This window comes from Manis javanica, chromosome 17 (assembly GCF_040802235.1).
Source record: "Manis javanica isolate MJ-LG chromosome 17, MJ_LKY, whole genome shotgun sequence".
In the NCBI taxonomy this organism is placed as follows: Eukaryota; Metazoa; Chordata; class Mammalia; order Pholidota; family Manidae; genus Manis; species Manis javanica.
In genome coordinates this window covers 53,933,870-53,952,944 of record NC_133172.1, presented here as the reverse complement: position 1 = coordinate 53,952,944, position 19,075 = coordinate 53,933,870, and the positions used below count along the sequence as shown (strand labels likewise).

At 44.3% G+C, this 19,075-nt stretch overlaps 2 protein-coding genes across 7 annotated transcripts in view; one reads left to right on the top strand and one right to left on the bottom strand.

Annotated features, from left to right (window-relative positions):
• Positions 1-3,039, top strand: part of ADAT1 (adenosine deaminase tRNA specific 1) — a 36,011-nt gene extending 32,972 nt beyond the window's left edge. For 5 of the 6 annotated variants that reach the window (XM_073226862.1, XM_073226863.1, XM_073226860.1 and 2 more), the window contains 2 exons: positions 348-1,858; positions 1,905-3,039. In XM_073226862.1, the coding sequence (XP_073082963.1) occupies positions 348-438 (91 nt within the window). In that variant the 3' untranslated portion in view covers positions 439-1,858; positions 1,905-3,039. Of the gene's footprint in view, positions 1-347 lie in introns of all 6 variants that reach the window. The other variant, XM_073226859.1, reaches the window with a different exon arrangement.
• A 6,278-nt stretch (positions 3,040-9,317) lies between these two features.
• On the bottom strand, positions 9,318-18,920 carry GABARAPL2 (GABA type A receptor associated protein like 2). Its single transcript, XM_017645698.3, has 4 exons — positions 18,758-18,920; positions 18,372-18,427; positions 17,023-17,195; positions 9,318-9,923 (listed from the first exon to the last, which is right to left on the bottom strand). The coding sequence occupies exons 1-4, from the start codon at positions 18,789-18,791 to the stop codon at positions 9,833-9,835; spliced, it is 354 nt and encodes a 117-aa protein (XP_017501187.1). The 5' UTR covers positions 18,792-18,920; the 3' UTR covers positions 9,318-9,832.
• Positions 18,921-19,075: the final 155 nt, after the last annotated feature.

The window sequence follows — 19,075 nt, the reverse complement described above, 5'->3', positions numbered from 1 at the left end:
TGAAACCAACCTGACAACAGAGCAGGATAACAGAGCCTGTTCCCAGCATCTTTCTTCAGTTCAACAACAAGACCTTTATATGCAACCTCTCAGGAAATCTCAGAAATTAAACTGCAGACAACCCAAGCTTTGCCCAACAAAAGATGCACATTCAATCTACCTTCACCCCTATTTTCTTCGTTCATTTAGATTCTGTTGAGAGAAGGAAGAGAGCTCCTCTCAGTGTACATTCGCAGCCCACTCCCACCCACCCCCGACACTTTACCAGTCTGGACGGTTTTGACACCCACTGAGTGCCTTTTCAGCCTGTATTTTCATGCTGTACTTCTTGTTCCTCATTTATCCAGAGCCACTGTGAAAGTCCTTCTATCCCAGCACGTCAGGAACTGCTGGGCTGAGAAACCAGCTGGCAGTGGGAGAAACAAGGCCTCGGGGTGATGGAGCAGCAGTGCACCTCAAGCAGCTCCAAACGGCAGTGTTCACTCACCTGTACTGACGTAGGCAGATTGGGCAGCCCAACCTTTGGCCTCTTTTGCGAAAGATGAGGACTGACATGGGTTAGTATTTTTCTTGCATATACTTTAGAAGAATTCTGTTCCAAAGTAAAAGATTGTACAAAAGTTTACAAAAGTAAACTATGTTGCAAAGGTTGCAAACCCAGCATTTCCCGGAGTAGGAAACTTAAAGCAGGTGGAATGAACTGAGAAATGTATTCCTTGCCCAAAGAGGGGCCATTAGTTTGTTCCAGCTGATTGTTGTCAGATCTTCAGAAATTTTTCAGCAAATGCAAGAAAGTTTCTTATGTACATGTGTAGGGGCCACATACAGACACAGGCCTTCATTCATAACCTCTGCTCTAGCAGAACAAGGGTGGATTTGGGCTGTAGACCTGAGTTTGAGCTGTGGCTCCAGGTTGTACCGGTGGTGATGATCTTGGGTAGGTAAGTAATACATTGTCAGAGTGTTAGTGTCCTCACTTTTGAAAGGAGAACACCGCCACACCCTCCACCTCCGGCACCAAGGTCTGAGGAAGGTGACGTGACGTGTCACACAGCTATGAGGAGGGCTGCCTACCTCAGGTACAGTGCCTGGCTTGTGGGTAACACCAGCCTTGTTCTGCCACTTCAGCTCACAAAAGACTCTCTCCAATTTGCTAATCCCAATCTCCAGGGCCTCTGCTAGTATACCTAAGAGGTTGTCTTAGAAGCCTACTGTGCAAATGTTTGTGGAGCCTCTTGTGCATACAGGCATTTGCACATTTGCTAGCATGCGCCTCTCCATTCCACATGTGGAAGCAACAGCTGCCTCCCAGCAGCCAAGGAAGCGCGGAAGAGGAGCTGTCGGTGACAGAGGTATTTATAGATCCTCCTACCTAACTCTTGTGGCTTTGCCTCACCAATGTCAACCATCAGGTTTGTTGTTTTCTCACTAAGGAAATAAAGATGAAAAGGGGAACCAACTGCACTTTTTAAAACATACTAACATTCAGTCTAATGAAGAGAGTCTTTTGAGAAGAAAATTTATATTGCCTTCTTCCAAATTCTGCTTGAAGAAGACCCTCTGGCTGCCTTTGGAATTGGTGCCCAGGTGCACAAACCTGCCCCATTCCCTCAATGTGGTCACATTGTATTTCAGTCACTGCTGCAACATTGAGATGCATTAGCACTTGTTAAGTAGGCTCTCGGCTCCAGGTAGACCAGGCATATGCCTTCTGAACACCAGCATTGTGCTGGCATTGTGCCATGCTCCTGAGGCACAAGGATAGAGGATAACCCTCGTGTCACTGCTTGACCAGTTGGGAAGATGGGCACGTTCCCTCGCCATGCGACGGCAGAGTGTGAGGATGGCTATAATAGAGGTCTGATACCCTGGGACGGCAGAGTGTGAGGATGGCTATAATAGAGGTCTGATACCCTGGGAGAGGGCACCCGAAGATCTCATAGGCCCAGGAACACTTGAGCAGAGAAGTAAAGGAAGAAAGATTAGGGGTTAGCAAGCCAAGAGGAACAGTGGTATGGGGACAGTTAGGAGAGAAAGGTACTGGAGGTAGAGAATCACTATATGCAGAGGTCAGAGACGAGAGCAGCACCACGTGACTGGGCCCGAGGAGTACAGGAGGGGCTGGAGAGGCATTTGGGACATGTCGGCCGAGGAGTTCTTGTACATCCTGTGGAGGAAAACACGGTTATCCTGATGACTCAGCACTTCGGGAATTTTGAAGAAAACGGTGTTGGGATGGAAGGTGCATTTTTAGAAACATTGCTCTCCTCTGTAGCAAGGAGGATGGATTGGCAGGGGCAGGGATGGTGACAGGGACCCCACAGTTGGGGATTAACATAATTAGAAGAGAAATGTAAGGCCCACACAATAACAGTTTTAGGAGCCATGGGGCAGTGGGAGGGCTAACAAGAAATACCCAGAGAGGCTGGTGAGGCTGAGGCTGAGGCTGACTGGCTGACTTCAAATAGGGGACAAGGATGGGGGAGTAATGAGGATAACTCCCAGGTTACCATGAGTGTGCCAGGATGGCACGTGGTTCCACGTATCAGGAGCAAGGGTCCAGAGAAAGGAGCTGGTCTTGGGGGAACGGGGTAGTACAGGAGATGCAGGCAGGGGCCAGTGAGCTCAGTTGCAGAGTTCCCGTGGGTAGGGACCTAGAGTGGGCATTTGGAGGGACTGGTTTGGGGTTCAGGTACACAGTAGGCTGGAGATGGGGATTTTGGCCTCTTTTGTTTATTGGAAGGCTTTGAAGACAAGGGTTAGGCTAAAATCATCCAGAAAGTATGTATATATAGAAGGAGAAAGAAGAGGACCCCAGACTGACCCCCAGGAACATAAACACTTTGCTGTATTTGCTTTGGGTTTTACTTTCTGAGGAAATAAACCACATCTAGTCATACTGAAAACCTGCACTTCCCTCCCTGACACTGTTCCCTCCTCCGTTAGGTAACCACTGTTCTGAATTGCATGGTTTATGCTTTCATTATGTAGGTTTGTATCTGTAAGCAGTACATACAATTGTTTTGCATGCAGAAATGATATCATGCTTACAATATTCTGCATCTTGCTGTTTTCATTTATCAGCACTGTTTTTGAGGTTTATTTACATCAACATATATAGCTGTGGTGCATTCATTTTAACTCTATGGTATTCCTTTACATGAATACACCACGTTCTCTCTTCATTCTCCTGTTGATGGAGACCTAGCAACTTCTTGCTCATACAAACAAGACTGCAGTGTTGATTCTTGTACATGTCTCTTGTACATGGGTGAGATATTTCTAGATATATATCTAGACAGAGAATGCACTATGGGTTTTCTGCATCTTCAACTTTACTGGATATTGTCAAATTGCTTTTCAACGTGATGGTGCCAGTTTACATTCACAGTAGCAGTGTATGAGAATTCCAGATGCTTCAGATCCTCCTATGTTTGAACTTTAATTTGGCGAGTTTGCTTAGTGTGAAATGTCAGTCCATAGTTTACATTTGCTTTCTATTTTCACAGAGCCATCAACCATACAGTGTAAGTTTGTATCTTTTACTGTAGTTTGTGCACTGCACAACTCAAGGGGGCACTGTTCACAGTATAGTCTCTGTGAAAGGCACACTCTAGAATTGATGCAAGTACGGCATACATATACAATGGCCCTGAGTGGAGTTAAGGATGTTTTGTTATCTTTTGCCCATTGTTCTCTTGGGTTGTCTGTCTTCATTGGAAGAGTTCTTTATTCTGAATATTAATTTCTTAAAGTTATGTCTTTTACAAACGTTTTTGCCCAATCAGTGGCTTCTATTAATTTTGCTTATAGTACCTTTTTTCTTGTATAAAAGTTTTCATCTTTTTAATTAAAAAGTTTTTATTTTCATGGGTTTAAATTAATCAGTATTTTCCTTATTGTTTGTATTTTTGTATCTTGTCTAAAAATTCCCTTCCTAATCCAGGCATATTCTATTTTTTTTTTAGATTTTTTTAAAGTTTTACTCTACTACATTTTTTTAAATTATTAAGGTATTATTGATATACACTCTTATGAAGGTTTCACATGAAAAAACAATGTGGTTATGACATTTACCCATATTATCAAGTCCCCACCCACACCCCAGTGCAGCCACTGTCCATCAGTGTAGTAAGATGCCACAGATTCACTATTTGCCTTCTCTGTGCTACACTTTTCCCTGTGATCCCCCACACCATGGGTACTAAACATAATACCCCTCAATCCCCTTCTCCCTCCCTCCCCACCAACCCTCCCCCACCCCTCCCCTTTGGTACTGGCTCCTTCTTGGAGTCTGTGAGTCTGCTGCTATTTTGTTCCTTTAGTTTTGCTTCATTGTTATACTCCACAAATGAGGGAAATCATTTGGCATTTGTCTTTCTCCACCTGGCTTATTTCACTGAGCATAATATCCTCCAGCTCCATCCATGTTGTTGCAAATGGTAGGATTTGTTTCTTTATTATGGCTGAATAATATTCCATTGTGTATATGTACCACACCTTCTTTATCCATTCATCTACTGATGGACACTTAGGTTGCTTCCATATCTTGGCTATTGTAAAAAGTGCTGCAGTAAACATAGGGGTGCATATGTCGTTTTGAATCTGAGAACTTGTATTCTTTGTGTAAATTCCAAGGAGTGGGATGCCTGGGTCAAATGGTATTTCTATTTTTAGTTTTTTGAGGAACCTCCATATTGCTTTCCAGAATGGTTGAACTAGCTTACATTCCCACCAGCAGTGTAGGAGGGCTCCCCTTTCTCCACCTTCTCGCCAGCATTGTTTGTTCTTAGTCTTTTCGATGCTGGCAATCCGTACTGGTGTGAGGTGATATCTCATTGTGGTTTTCATTTGCATTTCCCTGATGACTAGTGATGTGGAGCATCTTTTCATGGGTCTGTTGGCCATATGAATTTCTTCTTTAGAGAAGAATTCATATCCTCTGCCCATTTTTTAATCGGGTTATTTGCTTTTTGGGTGTTGAGGCATGTTAAGTTCTTTATATATTTTGGATGTTAATCCCTTGTCAGATATGTCATTTACAAATATATTCTCCCATACTGTAGGATGCCTTTTTGTTCTGTTGATGGTGTCCTTTGCCATACAGAAACTTTTTAGTCTGATATAGTCCCATGAGTTCATTTTTGCTTTTGTTTTCCTTGCTCGAGATGTGTTCAGGAAGAGGTTGCTCATGCTTATATTCAGGAGATTTTTGCCTATGTTGTCTTACAAGAGTTTTATGGTTTCATAACTTACATTCAGGTCTTTGATCCATTTTGAGTTTACTTTTGTATATGGGGTTACACAGTAATCCAGTTTCATTGTCTTGCATGTAGCTGTCCAGTTTTGCCAACACCAGTTGCTGAAGAGACTGTCATCTCCCCACTGTATGTCCATGGCTCCTTTATCATATATTAATTGACCACATATGGTTGGGTTAATATCAGGACTCTCTAGTCTGTTCCATTAGTCTATGGGTCTGTTCTTATGCCAGTACCAAATTGTCTTAATTACTGTGGCTTGGTAGTAGTTGCTCTACTACATTTAGATATTTAATTCATCTTGAATTTATTTTATTCATGATGTAATATAGGAATCTATTTTCATACATACAACCACTTACAGAACCATGGATTAACTAGTTCGTCATTTCCCCTTTTATTTTCATGCCATCATTGTTGTACTTTAAACATGAGTCTGTTCCTGGATTTCTGTTGTGTTCCCTAGATTATTTGTCTGTCTATATGCCATATGGCACAGTCTTAATTACTGCTAAGACAAGTCTCTCGAGCTTGTTTTTCTTAACACTTCTTGGTTATTCTTGGCCTTTTGCTTTTCTAGATGGATTTTAGCATCAATTGTCAGATTCAAAGAAAAACAAACAAAAAGATGTGATTGGGAATTCTGGGGAATAATGTTTAATTAAACTCAGATTAATCTGGGGCAATATGCTTTTAAAGTTTGAGTATTCTCATCCTTGTATGGTATGTTAGTGTATCTCTCCTTATTTAGGTCTTTTATGTCCTTCAATGATGTTTTTGCCATTTTTTCCATGAAGGTCTTAGGTATCTTAAATTTAACCCTATATGCTTATAGATTTTGCTCCTATTAAGAATGAGGTCTTTTTTCCTATTATATTTCCTAATTGGCTGTAACTGGCATATAGAAACATCAGTATTTTTAACTGATCTGGTATCCAGCAATCATGCTGAACTTTCTTGCCTTCTAATTTCCATAGATTCTCTTGCATCTTTCTGTGTAGATCGTATCACTGTCTGGACATAAGAACAGTTTAGTCTTCCTGATTCTTTTACCTCTCATTTACTTTTCCTCTCACTGTATTGGTTTTATGTCAGAACAATGTTGAATAAAAGCAGTGATAATGGACACACATTCCATAAAGTTCACCCTTCAGACTTTTCAGTTCCTGTTTTTAATGGGAGAGCCTCTAAAATCTTACCACATTAAGTGACCAACTGTCACAGTAACATTTGTTTGTTGACTGGTTCATCATTTCCGCATTGATTTGTCATGCCCCCTCTGACATGTTTCATACACAAATCTATTTCTGGGTTCTGTTCCATTAGCATATTCATCTATCCCAATGTCAGTACCACACTGCCTTATTTTCCATAGCTTGATATACTATGTACATATTGGTTGTAGATTTTTTATGAGTTCTCTTTATCAAGCTAAAGTTCCCTTCTACTCTTAATTTGCTAAGAGGTTTTTAAGAAATATTTTGAATAGGTTTTGAGTTGTTTCAGGTGCTTTTCTTTCATCTAGGAGATTAATATAGTTTTTTAATATAAGTATTGATATAAAATCTTATACTGGTTTCAAGTATATAACACAGTGGTTCAACAGTTACCTATATTCTTCAATCCTCAGCCCCACTAGTGTGGTTACCTATCTGTCAACATAGGAAGTTTTCTTCCTTTAATTATTAATTTGGTATATTTTATTAGTAGACATGATTAACTATATATAATGAATATCTTGGGCTCAGCTCTATATGGCCATGATTGTTTTAGAACACTGCTGAATTTTATTTACTACTATTTTACTTGGGATTTTTCTATGTTAATGATACCAATCTAATTTTTCTCTTCTAAAGTTTTGGCATTGAGATTTTAAGTCTCAACATTAATTTGTGATTATTCCCTTTTTCTAATCTCTGAAAGCTTGGAAAGAGTTAAGGGTTCCTTAGATAGTTTGATAAAACTCATCTTTAAAATCTTGCTAGTGTCTTTTAAGGACTAGGGTTGGGGGAAGACTAGATGCTAGACTAGAAGCTGAAACATTCATTCCTATGCTGTATTTTAAAGGCAAGACCAATAAATCCATTTTTATTAGTTGATATAACAAATAAGGCTGCTTTCTTCAGTAGTTCTACAGGGAATCGCTATCCCTCCTCTGGTCCAGCAATACTTTCTAATATAGAGCACACAACACTGCTTTGTAAGTATTTTATTTATGTTTTTTACACCAACAGTCTGTAAGCTCCTGGAGGGTAGGGTAATGTCTTATTCATATTTGTGCCCGTGTCCAGCATCATGTGAGGCACATTATAAATAGAAAAAACAAATATTATGAAATGGTTCATATTGCCAACTATGTCTTTCCTCTTAAATGTCAAGTTTGGTGTCTCAGTTGGTAGCAGTGTGCCTATGAGAATTAAAATACCCATCTTGGGATTTTGGAAGACTGCTGTGGTAAGGCACATAAATCACCTGGTATCCACTGAGTGCTCAGTAAAAGCTAAACTGTAAATCACTTATAAAGGAAAGAAAACAGTTGGCTCAAGTGACACTGCCTTTTGTTTTTCTTTTTTCCCCTATTAGTCTCAGTTGCATTTGTGGGTTTGGGACTGTGAAAGAGAAACCGACCAAATCCTTTGTAAAGTTATCCTCCTCCAGCATCAAGCAGGGGGCTGTTTGGTCGTTCAAGCAAGGCAGAGTCCTCCAAGGGGCTTCTGACATTGCCCCCAGAAGGAAGCTTCCTTCTATTGCACTTGCTAAGCTGATGGAGCCATCTTCTTTCACAAGGGAGGAATCTGCCTGAGAATGAAGTCAACACAGAGGGAAACAAGACCACAATGGAGTTTTGATGTTACCATTTGATCTCTAGTTGAGCTATGCCTGAGGCCATGAACCTTCCCTATACAATTGAAATAATTAGCCTTCTAGAGCTTAAGCCAGGATGAGTTAGATAGTCACTGCGAACAAGATTCCTTATAACAGAACTTGCTCCTTCCCTTTACCTTGCTCACTCGGAGGAGTTTCTGCCTGCTTCTGGTTGAAATGACCAGAAAAGACGACCACAGGTTTTCCTTGGTCGGGTTTGGGAAAGACCAACATGACGCTTATGACAAAAATGTTCTTCTGATCCCAATTGGTAAGCTGAAAACATTGAGAATGTTGAGAGGTTCCTTATATAACCTGGTAAAGATAAAGCTAAAGATCTTTGTTTCTTCCCCAGTAAAGTCTGATATTCATTTTAACTGTACGTTCCTTGATTTCTTTATTCTGATGATCTATGAGGAGCTCTAGTCTCCAACACATTCCATCTGAAGAAGATTTGGGGAAGTAACTAAGCTTTGCCTCTTAGATGCATTTGGGTCCTGGCAAGCCTACACATTTACACTAATTTGTGAGAAATGATGAAACTCATGGGCCTAGGAAAATCTGATCTTAATTTTTAGGAGGAAGGGATGGAAGACTGCACTTTGGAGAGTGCAGGTACATATAAAAGGCTGTGTGCATGTGGCTATTATTCCAACACTGTATGTAACTGTAAAAGATTGCTAACAACCCAAATGCCATTAATAGGTACTAGGTAAGTAATGATGATATATCCACACAGTGGAATCCTATTTGGCTATAAACATGAATGAAAAGGCTCTCTATGAACTGATATGGAAAGGTCACCAGGAGATAGTGTTAATGCAAAAAGCAATGTACTTAAGTATATTTCTTCTTTTATATAAGAAAAAGAAGAAAACAAGAATATTCATATTTAATTGTACTTCCAAAATTAAATACTAAAACAATCTAGTAAAAGTAGTTTCCCTTAAGATAGAGAGAGGGTAGTCAGAAATAGTGGTGGGAGCAGGTCTTCTCAGTGTCTACTTTTCAGAGTCTTGGTATCTGTGAATATATTAGCCATTCAAAAAAAAAGTCCCTCTTTACCACACGGACCACTACTCCTGTCCCAGGCAGTGCTGGGACACAGACCCTCCTCCTGGTCCAGCAGGCGCAGGAGCTGCCTCTGACCCATCTAAAAGAAGGTGAATAAAGGACATGGTCACACAGCAATGCCTTTACAAGAGGAAGTTTTATTGTTAATTATTTAAGAGTTTCAGAAAGAGGAACAGATTAGCTCAGTCCAACATGACTGGCAGTCAGCAAAATCTACTGAAGCAAGTGTTCTGATTGCTAAGGATTTAATTTGGATGCCTTTAATACTTAGCCATCTAACGCTTCAAACATAATCCAGAATAAATGCATCATCTCCCTCCCTTTCACTTGAATACCCCACCTACCGTACTTCAATAAGGGAAATATCTTCATTAAATATGATTCCCAGAGGAACAAGTTCCCTAAAGTGTACAGCCATGAGGACAGGGCACAAAAAGAAAAACTCAAAATAAAACTCTGTATGATAATTTACTAGTCTAAGAAAACAAAACCTTCCAATATATTAAGAAATAAATCCAGTTACAAATGCACTAACAGATCTGTGGGAAGAGGTTCTGGTATAATAATTGAAAATGGCCGGCTATTTACAAGATACACAAGCAGGAACGGTGCACCCAGCCCAGCACTGGCCCTCAGAAGCCAAAAGTGTTCTCTCCACTGTAGGCCACATACAAGAATCCATCTTCATCTTTTTCCTTTTCGTAAAGCTGTCCCATAGTTAGGCTTGAAAGAGAGAAAAAACAACATTGAGAATTTGGGTTTGGTCACTGAGTCCAGGTTTCACGAGAAAGATGGCTTGAGGATAAGGAATCTGACTACCTAAACCAGCTACTCCCCATGGCTCCTTCGGTAGTAGGTGATAAAAAGTAATTCAGGTCTAAGTACCTGCTATGCACCTAGAAGGGAAAGGGAGCCACAAAACTTTACCTGAATACTTTCCAAACGCCACAGACAAGAGAAAAAAACCAAGCAAAATTAAAAGCCTCAGAGGCCCAGCCCTGTGTGGGTGGAAGGCCAAGGTAAGGAAGAGTACCTGGGGCTTTCTTCTCCTTCAGGCCAGTTTATTTGAAGATTGTAATGTGTACCTAACACAGTAAGTATAAGCGGGCTCATTCTCGTGAAAGCTCCCTCACCAAAAACCCTGTGCCCCGGAGATCTATAGCAGTATCATCTAAGAGAAGTTCTTATCCTCACATGTAATGCAGAAAGCTCCTAGATTGTTCCTGGACCCAAAGAAACCCTGCCCAACCTTCCTAGGAACCCCCCAGAAACAGATACTGCTCAAACGAAACATGTGGGTGGGAAGGCTGGTCTGCCCTAAGGTGTAAAGCAGACTGCAGTAGAGGAGACCTACTCTAGTTCTCTGCCATGAAATTGAGCTTTATGGCTCCAGAGGAGGACAACACTGGAACCCCGGGCAAGCTCTGGCCACATGAGGTGCAGACGTGTGCTAACCATCAGTGGGTCCTTGGCTGGTGGGGGTCGCCGGACCCAGCTGTAAGACAGTGTGAGAGCCAGCTCAAGACACCAGAGGTCAGCAGCCTCAATAGGTCACAGTGATGCATAAATGCAGGACTCTGTGAAGTGGAGGCTGGTGGGGTAAAGGGGTCCACAGCCTCAAGCTGGTGAAGCAATGCCGCCATGCTCCTGGTGGGCTGTGTGGGACCCTCCTGTAAACGGGACACAGGCCACATTTACAAAGGGGTAGATTTTCCCTCTTCTACTCTTCCTACTCATCTGCAAGCTTAGCTGGGTTGGTGTTGGCAGATGAGAATTATTAAGTAACAACGTAGGAGCTGCATGACTATGAATACAAAATGGCCTGTCATCAGCATCTGGTAAAATAAGTGTTCCCTATGAGGACCCTTTACCTGGAATTTATAAAATAAGGACTCCCTGGAATAGCACTGTCCACTGAATTTCTGCTGATAGAAATGTTCCATATTTTTTGCTGTCCAATACAGCAGCCAATACAGCTACTTGGCTCATCCGAACTGGGATGTGCTGTTAAGTGTAAAATATAAACAAGATTTAAAAGATTCAGTATGAAAAAAAGAGAAAAAGTATCTCAATTTTGATCGTATGTTAAAATGATGACATTTTGGATATACCAGATTAATTTCACCTTTTTTTAAAAATATGGTTACTAGGACATTTTAAATTACATATGTGGCTCGTGTGCCATTTCTACTGACAGCACTGCCCTGAATGGGTGATGACTTGGGGTAGGGGGTAGAGGGAAGAACCCCTGCTCTTGAGAACCCCTGGAGTGGTGAGTCTCACCTCAGCTGCACAACAGAATCACTGAGGGGATGTTTAAAAACATCTCCGTACCCAAGCCCTAACCCAGACCAATCAAATCAGAATTTCTTGAGGTAGGACTGGCACATCAGTATGTTTTTAAGTGCTCAAGATGATTCTAGGTACAGTCAGTTTGAGAAACAGTGCCTCTGCTTTTTTTTTTTGAGATGTTCATCTTTAGGAGCCATCTGATCAGGAAGCAGAGTGACTGACAAGACAGCACTTGGAGTGAGGAGCCAGCAACTAGCACAGGGCTTGCACATGTAACTGAGTCTTTCAAGCCCTTTTCCCTGGTGGCTGGGAATGCCCGAAGAACCCTGCTTTTCTCTGAGACTGCTCAGAATGAGGCTACAAAGAAAACAGTGAGAGCTGTTGCCACAACTCACTCTGTCTGGCTTGGTCCAAGCACTCAGGGTGACCTTGGTAGGCGCGGACCTGCCATTCTCCCTACTTCCATTACCAAAGGGATTCACATGCACAACGAACAAACACGGTACAATCAACGGAAGCCACCCCTTGGTGCCTGTGTCAAGTTTGCTTCCATCTGACAGGTTAAGTTCTGCTCTTTTCCTAGCAAGTTAGAAGCCCTAGTCCAGTGCTGAATCAGAAATACCCGAGGCGCTTTATAACACCAGTGGCCCACCCCAGACTCTCTGTATGCTGCCCACAGTGAACAGTCACCTTTGGAACCACTACTGTCTAAGGCAGGCTCCAAGATTCCAAGAGCAGAGGCCCATAATCATGTTGCTTTCATTCTTTTCTGTCTTTAGATTCCACTGCCTTTTAAGTAAAACTTGGGTTTATAAATTTGTTTAACCAGTGCTCCAGCAGCTATACAGAGTGATCATAAAAATCCTAATTATAACAGCACTTATGCGCCAAGCACTGTTCTAAATGTGTTACACATATGAACTCTTTAGCCTCACAACAATCTTATGAGACAGGTGCTATCATAATCCATAGTGAGGCACAGAGAGGCTAAATAATTCACCCCAGGTCACAAAGCTAGGGACATCCTCACCATCAAGTGGAGCTGCCTCCGAGTGAATAAATGGCTAGACCTATACTGACCTAATGTCGGCATCCTGTGCCTTCCACAGACATCTCCCTTAGAACAGCACTTTTCACACACACGAACGCGCACACAGAATCACCTGCACATCTTGTTAAAGTGTCTTTTGGATTCAGTAGGTCAAGGCCTGAGATTCCACAATTCCAACAAGTTCCCAGGGAAGGCCACGGCTGCCAGTCTCTGCATTGCACACGGAGCAGCCAGATCTTAGCGCTCTCTCCTTCAGAGCCTGTCATCTGAAGAGATGGCTATGCCTACTGACTAAGTGTCCTCTCACTGTTTGTCATGCAGCCTCATGCAGAAACTTTAGATGGCCCCATACTGTGTCCTTACACTCAGGACCCCCTGGGGCTGAAACCTGAGAACTGACAATACTCAATGCTGGGAGCTAAACACCCCATTCAGCAGCCTGTGACTGCATGCCTGACTTGGAGGCTTCACCCGGCGCCATGAAAGACGACTGCACATCTGTAGAGCATGTATGGAATCAGGCAACAAACACACAGTCAGAATCATTTGGCCTGGAGCCAGAAAGAGCTGGGCCACAGGTAAAGGTCAAAAAAAATGTAAGTCCCATTAAAAGAACAGTCAAATAGAAGTGCTGGGGGAACAAACTGTGACCCTAGTCAGCAGGCAGTTCACAGTGTGTCGGTGCATGCAGGACGAGGTCCGTAAGCCTGAAAAGATGAGCTTCCCTCTGAACATGCAGGCACCCAAGCTCCACAGCACAGGGCGGCCACCGCGACATCCACGGGTGCTGGGGCATGAGGCGGCTCTACGGCAACTGTCAGCCATGCCACAAAGGCTCGCCGGTCGGCCTGTTAACTCGGGAGCCACACTGCAGTGCCTAAGTTCCTGACTGCAGAAGACACCCAAAGGTTACTTCCAGTCCCTAACAGTAATGCACACCACTGTGGCATCAAGGGTTACATGCACTCATCCCAGAAGGATGCTGCTGCGCACAGGAGCACTGTCACCTTCCAAGCGCTGAGTCTGACAAGGAAAGAAGTGGGCAAAGCCAGTGGCAGATTCAAGCCATGGGGCCAATCTGCGGTGTAGTGGGACCCCGGAGTACTGAATGAAATGACTGACCCTACTACTCTGACCCCCACCCCTCCATTCAGAGTTGCACAGATCCAGACAAGCTAACCAGTAATACAGGCACCTTTCAGAAGGACCCACATCCAGAATGGCCATGCTGCCGAGGACAAACATTAGTTTTAAGTTACTCAAAGGCCTATAAATCGGAGAGGCTGACCCAGAACCATGTGGATGCCCAATCCCTGCAGAACCTCCCCCTGGCCCTCAGCTGACCGAGGTTAGGTCACGCAGGCTGTGGGATCCAGCCTGACTCCTGAGCTGGCTGGACTGACAGACACACCTGGCCACCCATCTGCTTTGGAGCCACGTGCTTCCACTGGACCTGGATTTCTCTCTCTCCAGTAGGGGAGGTTAGTGGGGTGAGATGGGAGGACAGTGACCACTGCTATGGATCCTGGAAAGGCACTGGCCTCAAATCGAGAGTTAATAGGGCCTTGAAGGTTCCCTGAGATTCTAAAAAATGAAAATTAACTAACTATTGGTTATTCCTTTTATCAGATTTTTCTCTAATATAAATAAACCTTGTTCAGGGGTATTTACCCAGAAATGATAAAAAATTTAAGCACATTCCTAAATAAAGGATGAATGCACTGTAATGTACCACAGCTTCCTTTTACTGAGTACCTCTTTAAAATCCAAAATTGACAAACACTATAATCTTAACATCACAGGTTTTCCAATTTAACATTCCCAAATTATAACATCTTAGAGATATTTCATTTAATAATTTAAACAGGCTTTAACAAGACTCCTACCTGTGTTCTAAACAAAGACCAACTTCGCCAGGTCTGGGTTTCCCTTTCATACCACGCTGGGGAAGCTTGTACACGGATGTTCTTTCTCAAGTTCTGTTTGCACCAAGGCAGTTTTCCTTTCGATTTTGGCCTGATTCTGAATACAGCCATCTACATTTCAACTTTCCAATACTAAACAGAAAAAGGCAATTTTGATTCTACCCACCCTTTTTAAAAAACAGAACTCAAAGAATTTAGGAAGTAAAACTCTTAGGGACTTATCTGTCTCTAACTATTCTAAATAATCACATTTTAAGTGGTGATCACCTGTGTTCTAGAAAACTTTCCCAAAGAGATAGGAATGACTGAAGTTACTTCTACTCAGCCCCAGGCATAAGCCATCCTTGTGTGGATCTCTGTTATGGGACAGAGAAGGGACAGAGAATGTGTGAAGTTATGGTGTTTGTCAATTTTGGACCTTAAAGAGGTACTAAGTAAAGGGAAGCTGTGATACATAACAGTGAATTCATCCTTTATTTAGGCCTGGATTCATCCCTTCTCAGCTCTGATCTCCCCAGCCACACTCTGAAGGCTACAAGCACTGGCTGCAGGTTAAGAGAGGTCCCACTTTCCCAGGAAGGCTGGCAAGTGCCCAGAAAAAGGCTGTAAAGGCCTCGGGGAGGAGATGGTGAGGCTGAGCCCACTCCAGCTTTAGGAAGGAGACACGTGGCAATGTTGTGTCATCAGGTGATAAGCATTTACATAAAACCCAAAGATGTCACATGCCTTTGTTTACAAACAAATTTCTTTTTCAGAATAAACCCCCCAAACAAACAAAGGACATTACGTGTGGGCCAGGAAATCATTAACTGAGCCAAAGGCACAGAGAGGGCCTGAGCAGGGGGAACCTGGTTAGTGACTCTAAAATCCTGACTTGGGTCACTGGTCTAATCTGCTTTAGGACGGATTCTTACCAAGCAGGAAAGGCAAATGGGACTTATAAAATGGCCCTGAAGCAGCCTCTGCTGCCCTGAGAATCACTTTCCATTTCTAACTCTATTTATATCTCAGGAATAATGGGGGGAGGGGGCAGCTGCTAAAATCTGCAGCCATTTTAACTGCTCTATTAATGTGGAGCCATCAGAGTAATCTAAATGTCTCCAGAAGTTTGCTTCATTTCCTTAAGTAGTTTTGGAGGATCAGAATCAGGAAAATAAACTCAATGCCATAGGTCCTAGTCACCTACCTCCTCCCACTAAGAACCCACCTCCAGGAAGGAGGAATCACAGGGTTATTACCAAGGTCTGCAGAAGCTGCAGGTGGTATGGAGATTTACTCCCCCACCACGCTCAGGGCAGCCACAGACGCACAGGGCTTCCTCCCCTGGTGGAGGGTGTCCCTGGCTGCATGCCTCCTAGAGGCCTGGGAAGGCACCTTGCCAGCACGGCGGCTTCCGAGCTACAGCTGTAGCAGAGCAGGGGCACCCCACACGCGGGGCCTGGCGGGTCTCCTCAGGCAGGATATGGCCTTAAAGAAGAACCTTCCATTTCTCCCCTATCCTGCTTCTCAGTCAAACACCAGGAAGTGCAGACCGGGAAAGAAAATCAGACTAAAAACTAGGCAGAGCTATCTTTCACAGGGAAAGGGCTGGAATTTGGCTTAGGTTTCTTCTGTAGTTTTCAAGGATTTTCAAAAGGAACATATTTGACCATCCTGGGGTAGTTTTCAAGGCTTCTGAAAGCCTTAGCTTGCAGAAATATGGCTTTTAGGGGATAACAAGTGAAACTTACTTTGGGTCTCCAAGATGAGAGAGAGTAGTCAGGAACCCACACTCAGGGGATAGAGGCCAGCATCTGGCTCAGGGCTTAGACGTGCTCACTCAGAAACTCAAAAGAACTGACCAGGGATTTAGACTGAGCGAGTCCACTTTCAACTTTTCACAGGGGACTGAAGCTGGGCTATCAACTACACTGAAGACAGGAATTGTAATGCCTCTGCCTAGATTCAGGCCCAAAATTATCCCAGAGATTGCTTCTAGGCAGCACAACAGCTAGCACAAAGGGATGGTTTTACTCCTGACAGAGCAGGTAGTACCAAGGGAGGGATACATCTGTAAAGAGACCTCAAAGCCCTTTACTGGACAGGAGCCATTTTAGCATACCCAGGATCAGGCAGCCAGACCCCCACAGTGGTGAAGAACTGACTGAGTTTGGAGAGCAAACAGGGTGATTAACTAAAGCTGAACCTCCACAGGGCCCACAAGCTCCTGGTGGAGATCAACAGTACTTATTCATGGATCATTTAGAGAAAACCTCACTGCAGGTTTCAGTCTGCAAGTGGCTTAACCCAAGTAAGTCTTCAACTATTTTAAAGAATTCTTAGGGGTCCAAGGCTGGATTTCATCATTTTTTTTGTAAAGTCCAGACTCTGTGCTATTTTCTTAACCCAAAGTACACTCCTTGCACTGCAGCCCTTTTTTATTTTCCTTGAGCTCCTGATATCAGGGAGCAGAAAATCCAGATTTCTGGTCAGGAACTTTAAGTTTTCAGAGCTCCAAAGTTTTGAGTTCTATAAGCAGTCAAGCAGATGGCCAATACCCACAAACACCTCTCACCTGGACTGTGGGACTGTCTTATCCACAAACAGGAAAATTGCCTTTTCAGAAGGAAGCTGGATCCTTTTCCTGATGATCCACATGAACTGAGCCACAGTAATGTCAGATGGAACCAGATACTTCCGTTTGTCAATGTCTACAATCTGAGAGCCTGAAACTTTTTCCACAATCACCTGGGAAAGCAAAGAGAGGTCAGGATTTCTAATGTGAGGCTCTGGCCTTGTATTGTCAGGGAGCTGATGACTAGTGTGGGCAAGGAGGTGGGTGGGAAACTGCATCATATGCGAAAATATGCCCCCGACTTAATAAACCACACACTCTTGAGATTAAATAAGAGCTGATACAAATGTGTTATAGGGAAATTATAAGTGCTTCTCCGTGGTCAGTTATTGTATTTCTCATCCCTGATCTCAGCGTGCGTAAGAGAAACACAGCTGTTGCTACAAAGCTTTTCAACATTTTGTCTGGACAGACCCGAGAGTATCTGCAGAGGGTTTCATCTGCAGCCTGCTACTCCAGGACCCCAGAATGGATCTGCCTTCACACTACAGAAAAATCAAGATCCTAAGGAACACAGGAAATGAAAATGGATGGACTAATGGGAATGACTGGCAATACCAGCCAACCAAGAACCAAGCTGTTCGTTTGGCCTGTTGCTTCTCTCTGAACTAGGTTTCAAATTTGTCCCTCCTGCTGCCTCTCCAGAGGAAGTGATCACAAACAACGAGCTACAGTAACAAGCCTGATGTCCTTTAAAAACCAGTAAGGATTACAGAAACTATCTTCCTACCATAGAAGACATATAGGATATTTCTTATTTCTTAATCATATGTATTACTGATGAAGGGGAAATCAGAGAAGAGAAGGGGTTTTCAGAGGCTTTTCAGATTTTTTTTTGGTCAGGAAAGGATGACAAGGTCAGGGGGAGGGAACGGAGCCAGAAGTCAGATAAAGATGAAGGCTCAAAGTTAACGACGGACACCCTGAGACTAAAGTACCACTTGCAAGACCAAAGTGAGAGACTCCCTCCACCAACCGTTCCCAAAAGTGGCAGTGACCTGTTGCCCTGTCCTAGAACATCGTTCCTTATATAATTGGCGAGGGAGCCCAGAGGCTGCAGACAGCTCACTGGCCTAGATCAGGATATTCAACACTGAGGCACCCCGAAAAGTACCAGCTCGAGCCTCTCAGGCCTCGGCCCAGGGCGGCCCCTTATCCAGTCCGGCCTGTCTGCTAGTACAACTGGGTCTGGAACCTCAACTCGTTAACTGTTGAATGGCCTAGGGCCCTATCACGGCTGCTAGAAGACGGGGGTACCAGCGAGGTGAAGGGGCGGGGAGTCCACTCACCGGAACCCGATCGGGATATTTCGCTCGGATCTTCGCCGATTCCACGCATCTGTGTTCTATGGGAGAAACCCACAGGGATGACAGTCGCGCCTGCCCGCCAAGGGATGCCCGGGGCCCCCGACCCTCCTCCCTCGGCGACCTGCGCACGCCCCGGACCCTCGTTCGGGCTCCCCGGGGCCTCGGTCCTCGATCCCCAGGCTCCCGGCAGTGCCCGCGGACGGCAGCACGGGATCCATGGGCAGTCGCCCGGGGCGCCGGGATTTCGGCGACCCGAGCCCGGAACGCAGCATCCGCCCCGCCGGGCCCAGCCCAGGGCGGCCCGAGTGGGGGAGGGGGCCTACCCGCCACCCCCGCCCCCAGGGCCCGGCCAAAGGCCAAGCGCTTACCCAGCGAGTGGTCCTCCTTGAACATCCACTTCATGGCGGCGGTGGGGAAGGGACGCGGCCGGCTCACGGAGCCGCGAAGCTCAGCGTACCAAGCACAACAACAACGGCGGCGGCGGCGGCGGCAGCGACCACACGGCAGGTGGGACTTCCGGCTGCTGGAGCCTAGCAACAGGCCGGGGGCGGAGCTTCCGGCGCCTCTTACTGGGTGCCCTGCTGGGGGCGGGGCCACACAAAAAGGGGTGGGGCAGGAAGGAGCACAGTGAGGGGTTGTGCGATAATGACGTTGGCAACAGGGGCGTCTGCTAGGTTATTGGTGAC